At 34.3% G+C, this 12316-nt stretch overlaps 1 protein-coding gene across 1 annotated transcript; it reads left to right on the top strand.

Annotated features, from left to right (window-relative positions):
- The first annotated feature begins 4745 nt into the window (after nucleotides 1-4745).
- LOC141559884 (olfactory receptor 52E2-like) lies at nucleotides 4746-5681 on the top strand. Its single transcript, XM_074297540.1, has one exon. It carries the CDS (start codon nucleotides 4746-4748, stop codon nucleotides 5679-5681), a length of 936 nt encoding a protein of 311 aa, XP_074153641.1.
- The last annotated feature ends 6635 nt before the right edge of the window (nucleotides 5682-12316 follow it).

Here is a 12316-nt window from a genome sequence, read left to right on the forward strand (position 1 = left end):
CCAGAATCATTACATATAGCTAACAAAATGACTACAGCAACCAGGCTACAACTTAGTTTGGGCACCTTGCACTTGGCCAAAAAGTTTAATGGAATTTAATTTATAACAGACAATATGGAAGAATAACATGAAGTAGAATGGCCAGAAATGCTTCATACAATGCAGTGACTTGTAATATGGGAATCCCTGACTAGTTAAAGAGAAAGGGACAATATTATTTAGTATGGAAATTGCAATGAACAAAGATATGGAAGTATAAATTATTCAAGTTGACTATTTGGCAATTGAAGTGGTTCAAAAATGAAATGAACAGCCTAAGCTTTATATTAATCAATATCTTCCCCCTGAAGCTTAAAGACCAGGCAAATTATTAACAGGACTTTGCTCCCTGTGCAATTAGACTAAGTTACCTCTGAGTTCCTTTATAGGATATTATTCTTTGAATCAGAATGGAGGTAGATATAAAGAAAGGGAGATAAAATAATATAAAAGATAACGAGAAGATTAATTTTATGCTGGTGTATATAAGTATGTGCATGCATGTATGCACATATACATATCTCTATACATATATATGTATGTATACATACATATAAGGATGTATGTAGGAAAATTCACTGTCAGTAATTGAGGAAAATGCATGAGGATACTTTTGCTGATACTACAATGAATAGTGACTAGGGGAAATCCAAAAATGAATTAAAGAGGACAAGAAGTCTCTAATCTGGCAGTGGTAGAGAGGAGACAAGAAAGTGTCTAGATGAAGTTCATCTAAGCTAGAAAAAATCTCAGAATGAGATTTTATGCAAAAGTGGTCAGATAAACAACTATAAAATAGCTGTATCTAATAAAGTATATTCAAAGACTAACTCACTTGTGCATTTACATTGAGTTACAATTGTAAAGAAATAAGAAAAAATTCAACACTTCTCTATCTTTCCTGGTACAATTTCTCAGAGTGTTAATTTCAGTTCTTGACACTGAGTGGACTCAAATCACAATCTTCAGAAATATTGGCCTATATCATTTGCTATTCAATTCATTATTTTTCATTGGGTGATAATTTTTTGTGTACATCTCCCTTGCTGGAATTTATATACATTTTGTGTCCCTAGAAGAGCAGATTTATTTTACACAGTATTACAAAAAGAAGAAGTCTCACTTTATGGATGAGAGGAACATGAAGGACTGGTTCTTTATATCCTAAAAAAAAAAGAGTAACCACCTTGTAATTGAATAATAGATTGCTAAGAAAAAAATAAAAAAAACAAGCTATTTTTATAATGATGAAAAATCCATGAAGAATTCCCTTTACTGAAACTCATTAACTATATATTCTGTGGCTTCTCCCTACGACTAGAAGATTAGAAGAATAAGTGGTATATGTAGGAGTTATCAAATCCCAGCAGCTGTGGTCGGTATATCAGTAGCAAGTTGAAACTAGCAAAAATCCAAGATGGGAGAGGTAGAGGCTTCAGTTTGGTCATTAATCCAGTGAAACAAAATGCCAAATTTAGGTCTAGATGAGGGTAGATATTGGTATAATTTAGCTAAGGTCCTGCAAAGTTTGTGTTGGGAATTTCATATTCTTAGCAATACCCATTTCTCCAAAATCCTCATGTAGCCACTATGACCTAAGCTATACAATAGCAAATTTTTTTTTTTACTGGAAATCTCAATTATAAATCTGATAAAGTATTCAGTTATAAGGACAGTTTCAAAATATACAAAATTAAAAATTCTCAGAGTAGGAAGGAACAACAGAGGGAATACATCAACTACTTGAAGATGTCTAGTGATGGGAATGCCATAATCTCTTGAGAGTCAATTATTTTTTCATAGCATTCTAACAAATATTTGGAAGTGTTTTTTCTATAATGAATCTGACACTCTATAAGTTGGTCACTCAGCGATTTTAACTCAATGCTCCTAATTTTTCTCTGAGCATTCTATATCTCTTATGCTCTTTTACTTTTCTTTAGTATCGTTCTTACAAAGGCTATATGCTCTACTTCTACTATTGATTCTATCCCCTCCTGGTTCCTAAGGGAGATTAACACTTTGCACTACTATGCTCACTAATTTTCAAACTTCTTTTCCACTGTCTGATTATCCAAAACATACAACCCAGATTTCATTTATGCTTTTAAAAAAAATCACATCATTACCACATTCTCAAGATATTGTCCTGCTTGTCTTGATTTCACAACTAAATTTAGAAAAACCTGAACACATTTTTCAGTTTCCACTTTCTCACATTCACTGATTTTTCAACCTTTTACAATTTTATTTCTATTTCCACTCTGCTAAGTTGCCAGTGATCTCTGCATTACTAACTTTCTATCTCTAACCTTCTTGACCTCAGAAGTAATTTACACTGCTGATCATCACTCTTTTTTATGGAGTTTGCTCCGCAGGTTTTCAAAGAAATTCCTTGCCAGTTTTCCTTGTTCTTGTTTTCTGTTGCTGAGGCAATCAGGGTTAAGTGACTTGCCCAGAGTTACACAGCTAGGAAGTGTTAAGTGTCTGAGGCCAAATTTGAACTCAGGTCCTCTTGACTTCAGGGCTTGTGCTCTATCCATTGTGCCACCTAGCTGCCCCTTTTAGTATCATTCTTACAAAGGCTAAATTCTCTACTTCTCCTATTGATTCTATCCCCTCCTAGCTCCTAAGGAGGATAAACACTTTGAACTACCATACTCACTAATTTTCAAACTTCTTTTCCACTGTCTGATTCTCCATCACATACAATTAAACCCAGATTTCATTCATTCTTTATAAAACATCACATGTCACTACCATGGTCTCAAGATATTGTCTTACTTGTCTTCATTTCTCAGCCAAATTTAGAAAAAGCTGAACACATTTTTAGTTTCCTCTTTCTCACATCCACTGATTTTTCAACCTTTTACATTTTTTGCTTCTATTTCCACTCTGCTAAGTTGCCAACTATTTCTTCATTATTAATTTCTTTCTATCTCTATCCTTCTTGGTCTCAGAAGTAATTTACATCACTGATCATCATTCTTTTTTATGTAATTTGCTCCATGGGTTTTCAAAGCATTTTTCTTTCTTGGTTCTCTTTGTACTGACCCAAATGATTCCTTGCCAGTCCTTTTCAGGTTCACAATCATACAGTCTCTACATGCAGGCATAGTCCATGTTTCTGTACAGGCTACTTTCCTCTTTTTCTACATATCTTTTAATTATCTTGATTTTGTGAGTTATTTATCTTTTCTGGAACATTCTATTTCAATTTCATTGCCAACATGAATTTTTAAAAAGCATCCTTCTTTATCCCTCTATAATCTAATTTGAAGTTCACAGCAATTCAGGGTTGTACATAAGCTAATTCTTACCATTTGAGAGAGTAGAATATTAAGTTTCCATTGTGAACATTTAAACCTAGAAAAATCAATAAATGTGGGGCAGCTAAATGGTGCATTAGATAAAGCACTGGCCCTGAAGTCAAGAGGAACTGAGTCTCAGACACCACATTTTCTATCTGTGTCATCCTTAACAAGTAACAATCCCAAGTGCCTCAGCAGAAAATGAAAAAGAAAAAAAAAAGAAAAGAATAGATAGTTTAAATAAGTACTTGGCTTAATGAGGTTTTTACTATATAATATTAAGAAAAGTGATGGAGAAAATTTTAATAACATGAATTAAATTTTCAAGTCTTTCTTGCAAGTAATTTTTCCATTGCAACATAATGCAAGAAATAGAATTTGAAGGACATTCTTCCTTGCTTCTTGTATGGGAGAAGAGAAGGATGAGATAATATAATGATAATAATAATTATGAACATGAAGAGACTAACTAGGCAGGGGGTTAACATTTCCAGACATACTATTTAATATACTTTGTATTAAAGGATAACGGAACTACTCTCTATTGCTCTTTCTTATCTTGACTTTTTCTTTCCTTGCCTTTATTCATACCATTCCTCAAGCCTGAAATCAACTCCCCAATTTACTATCCATGTGTATATGCTCCTTTCTTGAAAATTCAAACCACATTTGACTTACTCATTGCTTTCTTTACTTTCCAAAGTGAAACTATATAATTTTATAGCACTTTACACTGATCTTACAAAAGTTTTTATACTGCTGTCACCTTTTCATAGCTACTTGTATTTTATAGTTGTAGTTCTTTCCCATTTTTGATAGCAAACTCTTGGGATTAGGGTCTATATTGTATCTGTATATTCATTTATTTATTCATCCCTCCATCCATCCATCCATTCATTCACTTAGTTATGTTCCCATATTAATAAATACATAAGTATAGGTACTAAATTAAATGTAAACAGGATTTGTTTGAATTGATTCAGAGAATGATAAAGCTGATAACGAATATGATCAGGTTATTTAGAACTGTTTTTTTCCTTAAACATTTATCATTATTTTGAATTTCCTTTATTCTTTAGTCTAATAAACAAACATTCATTATGTATCTACAGTGGGCTATGTCTGTTGTTAGTACTTCAATTTGTAATAGTCCTTTCATATCATGGGAATGTCATGATTATATATTTCTATATCTTTTTCTTTTTCAGCATATGGATATGCACTTGGCAGATGACCAGTATAAGTCTTTGACTCATAGACTATTTAGCAAATGTAAAAAAATTCTAATCTCTTTATTTCTCTGTAGGATCGCCAAGTAAAGCGGGATCCTACTGGGCTTCCATTCATAAGGTGAGCACCCTGTGTTGAACATGAACATACCCATCCAGAGGCAAGATGTCCACATCCAATGATACACAGTTTCACCCTTCCTCCTTCCTGCTGCTAGGCATTCCAGGCCTAGAATCTATCCATACCTGGATTGGCTTCCCTTTCTGCATAGTGTATTTGATTGCACTGGTGGGGAATATCATCATAATGTTTGTGATCCAAACTGAGAGGAGTCTCCATCAGCCCATGTTCTATTTCTTAGCCATGCTGGCCACTATTGATCTGGGCTTGTCAACAGCCACCATCCCTAAAATGTTGGGCATCTTCTGGTTCAGCTTAAGAGAGATCATTTTTGGGTCCTGTCTGACACAGATGTTATTCATTCACAACTTTACTGGGATGGAATCAGCTGTACTCCTGGCCATGGCTTATGACCGCTATGTGGCTATCTGCAACCCACTTCGCTATAGCATCATTCTCACTAATAGAGTGGTGGCAGCAATTGGCCTTGGAGTGCTAGTGAGATCTTTCCTTTCAGTGATTCCCTTTGTGTTCCTGATCTTGCGTCTGCCTTTCTGTGGACACAACATCATTCCTCACACTTATTGTGAGCATATGGGCCTGGCCCGTTTGGCTTGTGCAAGCATCAGGATCAATATCATCTATGGTCTGTGTGCTATTTCTCTTTTGGTATTTGACATTATAGCCATTGCTGTCTCTTATGGTCAGATTCTACAAGCTGTTTTTCGTCTCCCCTCCCTGGATGCCCGTCTCAAAGCTCTGAGTACCTGTGGTTCCCATGTGTGTGTCATCTTGGCCTTTTATACCCCAGCCCTCTTCTCCTTCATGACTCATCGCTTTGGGCACAATGTTCCTCGTTATATCCACATCATCCTGGCCAATTTATATGTTGTGGTCCCACCAATGCTCAACCCAGTTATCTATGGTGTTAGGACCAAGCAGATCCGGGAACGGGTGCTAAAGATATTCTCACAAAAATAAGTTTTGGAGTATAATGCCTCACATGCCTGGAATCTTCTGGTTCACTGCACATGAGATCAGCTTTGGAGGCTGAATAGTCCAAATGCTCCTCATCCATAGCTTCATTGGCATGGAATCAGGTGTCCTACTCATCATGTCCTTTGACTGCTGTGTGGCCATCTGCACCCCTTTTTGCTACACAACCATCTTGATTTCACAGATGTTTGCTGGCATTGGGATGATTATTGCGCTGCATGCTATCTTACTCATGATATTTGTCATCACCCTGGCTTCCTGCCGTCTCGTCTACCAATGTCATTTAATTTTGCACTCTTTGTACCCATGGGTTTTCTTAAGTTGGCCTATGCCAACATTCATTTTAATGCTATCCATGGCCTCTTTGCTACTTTCCTTCTTATTGAGGATCTCATTCTTAATGGTATTTCCTTTGCCTGTTTTTTCCATGCAGTCTTTCTTCTTTTCCATGATGCCCAACTCAAGTCCTTGAGCACCTGTGGGTCACATGTACATGTTATATGTATCTTCTACACACCTGCCTTTTTACCTTTCTGCATTCTTCAGTTTGGTTGATGTATCCCTTAATATATCTATGTTTATTATTGCCTACCTCTATTTGATCAGCTCACAAGCACTCATTCCTGTCCTTTAAGTGTAAGTAGATCCAGGAGCAGGTACTCTGGGCTGTCACTGACAAATAGATCCCAGAACCTTCTTAAAGCCTAGAAAGAATGCCCTACAGAGTGCATTTGTACTGAATTCTGACATAATCTAGGCCCCTAGTAGAGCATTTGGTGTTAGTTCTATGTTTAAGTGGCTAAAGGATAGCCAAGGACAGGTGAGCATCCATGGCTCTGCAGACCTGATTGATCTTCCTTAACTATCTCATGGCCTACCACAACTATTATTTGTTTATACTTTTTTTTACTACATTCCAGGAAATATGTTAAACATGTTTTAATTATTATCCTAAGTATTGATCATAAGTCCAATGTTCAATCACTAGTCATGTTTGATTCTTCACCTCATACTGTTTATGGGATTTTCTTGGCAAGAATACTGGAGTGCTTTTTTTTTTTTTTTTTTTTCATTGTGGCAGATTTTTCATTGATGGCAAATAGAGATTAAATGACTAACCCAGGGTCACCCAGTTAGTATGTATCTGATTTTAAATTTGAATTCCAAACCCATTTCTCTATTCTTGAGATCTTCTAGCTTTCTACTAATAAGTCTAGAAGATACTATCATTATCCCCATTTCATAGGTAAAGAAACAGGAACAAATAAAGGGTAAGTAATTAACCTAGATTCACATAGCTAATAAGTCAGAGATCAAATTTGAAAACTACAGGCCTGGTACCAATTAGCTGCCTACTAGTATTCTGTAGCCTCACTACTGGATCTCAAATAATTGTGAACATCATGATTTCTACATTGCTGGACAGCTTAATTCTACATGGCCTGTGAATACTTAAAAAGTGATTATTCATTTCTTAGAGGATTACCTCTTACTTCCTATAAAAGACAGAAAACAGACCAGTAATTGAGTGAAAAAGTCTAGAGGACTATTCTGGGAAAAGTAATGTTTTCTCAACTAGTTGTGTAGGGGAAAGTTGCTGATTAGGATACTTGTGAAATTGATGCTGATGCCAGAGGGTGCGAGTCTAAGAGGAGAATCTTTTTAAGGAATATTGGCTGAGTTTTAGTTGAGACTATATAACCTGAAATGACAACCCTGCAATTTTAAGATTCTAGCATTTAAGGCAAGTATGAAAGATGATTTCATGGACTAAATATTTTGATAACAATTATGAGGTAAGTGAAAATCATCTCCTGCCTCTGTTGCCATGCTCCCATTTTGTATGAGTTAATATGTAAAAACTTTGCAAAACTTTTAAAAAAGATCTTCAAGGATTTTAACTGTACTTTTTTCTACAATGTTTGCAAGACAGTCAATAAATAACAAGTAAATATTTATTACATGCCTATGCAGAAATAAGGAAAGTTAAAACACACACCCACACCTACCCACACCTACACCCCCACACTCCCACCCACCCCCAGAGAGACAGAGACAGAGACAGAGAGACAGAGACACACAGAGAAAGAGAGAGAGAGACACACACACACACAGAGACAGAGACAGAGACAAAGAGAGGCAGTGAGAGAAAGAGAAAGAGAGAAAGAAATAGAGAGACAGACAGGAGAGAGAGAGAAATCATGTTCCTTTTCTTAAGGAACTCCCAAGTTAATGTGAGAGATAACATACAAATAACTATGTGCAAAGGAAAAATATATACAGTTAATTGTAAATAAAAATATTGGGGAGGCATTATTATTAAAAAGAGTGAGGTAAAACTTCTTTTGGAGATATGATTTTAGTTGAAATTTAAAGGGAGCATAGGAAGTCATTAGACACAGATCAGTAAGGAGAGAATTCTAGACATGAGTGACAGACAGGGAAAACATTGACATAGAAAGTGTGTTGTGAAAGAGATAGTAAGGAGTCCAGTGTCTTTGGATGGCTAGTTACACGTGGAATGAAGAGGATAATATAAGTTATAAGAATACTAGAAAGATTATGAAGGGCTTTGAAAGCCCAGTGGAGCATTTGTATTTGATTTTGATTATGAAGGGGATAAAAAGTCACTGGATTTTGTTGAATAAGAATGGGTATCTGTGCATAGAGAAGTATAGATGGATATCTGTGTAACATAGTCTGGACCATGCTTTGGGAAAATCCCTTTGACAACTTAGTGGAGAATAATTTTGTACTATCACATTTCAAGACTCCTATCAAGTGTTTTCAAAAAGTCGTTGCTATTGGGGTATTTGGGAGTTAATGCTCATTTAAAATACATATACACAAAAAGAATACACATATCCTTAAGGATATACATAAGTACACACATTCACACACATGCATATAAATACAAAATGTGGGGGTTTGTTATGAGGAAAATGAATAACTAGTGATAGATACTTCATTGTTTCATTCTCTGCCACAATTCATAGGCAATCACTAATCCCACTGACATAAGAGAATAGAGTTAGAAATATAGATTTCAGATGTTTTTGTTCTTTTTTTCTGGCATGTATCTCTTGAAGATTATATATAACATAGATATATATCAAATATTATCCATATCTATCTATCTATCTATCTATGTTTTATATATATACACTATAAATATAAAATATATAAATAATATGCCATATTAGATAATTATAAATGAAACTACATTTATGAAAATACAATTATTTATGTATATATATGTATATATATATATACATATATATATGTAAAATTTATAGAACTCCCAGGAAAAGAATGAGAGGTCTCAGTGAAACTTCCTATAGATAGTGACCCATGCAGAAATTATCACAAAAGGATCTTTGACATAGTCTTTTAATGACTATGAAATTCCTGTTGGATACCCTAAAATTTTAAGTGCCACCTGGCAATTTGGTATTCATTTGGTTTTATTATGTGTTACCAAATGCCATTATTCAATGATAAACTTACAGTTCCAAGACAAAAGCATGGAGAATATCTTTTTATAGAACATCAAATTCTCCCAGTTATTGATTAAATATAACACTCTACCTGTATAATAAGCCTAGAATATAATATGTGTGAAATTTATGCCAGGTATCCTCTCCATGTACATCCCATGAAACTATTTTGCACATCCTATAAAAGCTCACAACAATCTTCTCACCTGTGTGCTCAGGAACTTTTTTTTTTTTTCTATTGGTTTCCTCAGCTATCATTATTCTCATCAAGTAATCACAGTATCTTCTTTTTCACTCATCTAATTAGTTGCCAATATCTTTTATAGCACTTGAATTGCATTCCCTTATAAAAAAAGGAATAGATAATAGAATGGATAAATTGTTTGACCCAACAAAATATTAGGCCTATAGTATCCACATATACGTCAGAATTAAGTACTTATTTTTATTTATTTATATTAAGTGAAACAAAATGAAACACTGAAACCACAGTATTCAAACATTTCTCCCTTTAATGCAATAGAATTTATTTAGTTACATCAAAACTTTTGTATCTTTAATGCTACCTATGACTATTCAAATTAAAGTACAAGTGTTCAGTATAATAAATGAGAACTTAAAATTCTTTCTGTTAGGATGAGAGATAAAGCAAATTTTCTAACAATAATTATATAAAATAATTCCTTTTAAATATCATTTCTAAGAATTGGAAAATACTTTCCTCAGAACTATTCTGTGAAATAGGTAAAGTACTAACTGACTTTACAATGAGGCAATTTTACCTCTGGGAACTTCAGGCTTTTTCCCCCCACTTTTCATTTTCAAGACAAACTATATGAACTATATGAACACAATTACAAAATACTTTTCACACAAATGCAGATATAAATCATTAGGTATATACCAAATTGCTCATGAGTAGGCTAAGATAATATAATAAAAATGACAATTCTACCTAAATGAGTCTACTTATTCAGTATCTCTTTGGGATATAAGCCCACAGTTTGATAACTTTTTGCGCATAGTTCCAAATTACCCTCCAGAATGGTTGGATTCTTTCACAACTCCACCAACAATGCATCAGTATCCCAGTTTTCCCACAACCCCTTCAACATTCATCATTATTTTTTCCTGTCATCTTAGCCAATCTGACAGGTGTGTAGTGGTATCTCAGAGTTGTCTTAATTTGCATTTCTCTGATCAGTAGTGATTTGGAACACTCTTTCATATGAGTGGAAATAGTTTCAATTTCATCATCTGAAAATTGTCTGTTCATATCCTTTGACATTTATCAATTGGAGAATGGCTTGATTTCTTATAAATTAGAGTCAATTCTCTGTATATTTTGGAGCTGAGGCCTTTATCAGAACCTTTAACTGTAAAAATATTTTCTCAATTTGTTACTTCCCTTCTAATCTTGTTTGCATTAGTTTTGTTTGTACAAAAGCTTTTTAATTTGATGTAATCAGCTGGAAGCCTTTTGTTAAGTTTAAACCTGGAATCAGGAAAATTTTCCAGAAGAAGGAAGAGAGATTGCTCCATGGTACCAATATGCTTTCTCATTCTAATTTTAGTGAATTTTCTTTAGCATTTTTTGTTCAAATTAAGCTAATTGTACTTGGAAAAATCCCAGGGAATCCTTTCACTTATTGTGTACCTTTTCATACAAGAATGAATACTGTTCTTACTCCTTCCCTTTCTTCCATCATTTTTGAAGCTTTAAAATATATACCTATCTAACAATGTCCCCTTTATTCCTGGAACTGGGTCCTATTTTTCTGGGGTCACATATCTTCCATGTCAGAGTGAAGAAAGGAATATGACTTGATTTCACCCAGCTTCATTCTTTGAACCATAAGGCAGCTGGATTTAGACATTCAGCAATGTCCCAATCACCACTCATGACGGTTTTCCTTCCTCATGAACCGCAAAAGAAGAAGAAACAAAATTTCATTTGCCGCAGATACAATATCCATAACCAACTAAATTCCCAACTGCCAAATCTTAGTTCCTGGTGACAAAGACTTTCAGCAGTTTTAAGGTTAGCTTAAGATATCTGGGTCCTGATACTCACATCCCTCCCTATTAAATATGCCTGGCTCATGTGAACATCACACCATAGAGGGCTTTTGCTCCAGTATAAAACCTCCTTCTCTGAGACTGATTAAATGGGATTGCTGATAGAAACCTGGAAAAGACACCTTTTGCTACCAGATCTAGTAAATTAGTCCCTGGCAATAAGAAAAAGGCTTTTGGGTACTTATCTAATTCTCTAAAGATAAAAGAAGGATCATTAAGGCAAAAGCTAAAAATAGACTAAAGGAGATTTTGACAGGACTGTCAAAATTTTTTTCACAAAAATCTAACTGTGAGATCACACACTTGGACATTTTGAAATCAATGAAAATATAGGTAATAAAAGAATGGTGTTAGTTTATTTTATAAATAATAGATTACATGATTTTAAATCAAGAAAATTATTATATCAATTATGTTAATATATTTTATATATTGAGATGCATTTCATAAAATGGCAATAATGATAACTAGCATTTCTATAACACTTCAAAGTATAAATATTATCTCCTTTGATACTCACAATAATCTTGTAAAGGAGGTGCTATTATTGTTTATTTCATAGATAAGGAAATCAAGGCCCAGAATAACTTCCCAGGGCCAAAAAGATAATAATTTTCTGAGGGAGGATTAAACATTTTTGCCTCTTTGTTTCCTGTTTTTCAGAGGATCAACAAGAGCTATCCCACCACTCTCTAATCCCTGCTCTAGAATTATCATCTCAGATTTTTAAAGGAGTCTATCTTTAAAAAGTATATTCTCTTATTCTTGGATTCAATTCAATTCAACAATGACTCTGAAGCAAGAAAACTTGAATTGATATCTTGGATCACATTATTGGTATGACCCTGGGGAGGATACTTTTCCTCAATGTATCTTAGTTTCCTCATTTTTAAAATATGATAATTGATTTAGATGGCTTCAGAATTTCCTTCCAGCTTGATGTCTCTAGTTCTTGGATGATTCTCTTTTAAAAAATTTTCCCTCAATTTCTTGCATTTGATTTTGAAGTCTTTTTTGAGTCCTTTTATATATTTTTCCTTGTTA

The sequence above is a fragment of the Sminthopsis crassicaudata genome, chromosome 3 (assembly GCF_048593235.1).
Source record: "Sminthopsis crassicaudata isolate SCR6 chromosome 3, ASM4859323v1, whole genome shotgun sequence".
Taxonomy (NCBI): Eukaryota; Metazoa; Chordata; class Mammalia; order Dasyuromorphia; family Dasyuridae; genus Sminthopsis; species Sminthopsis crassicaudata.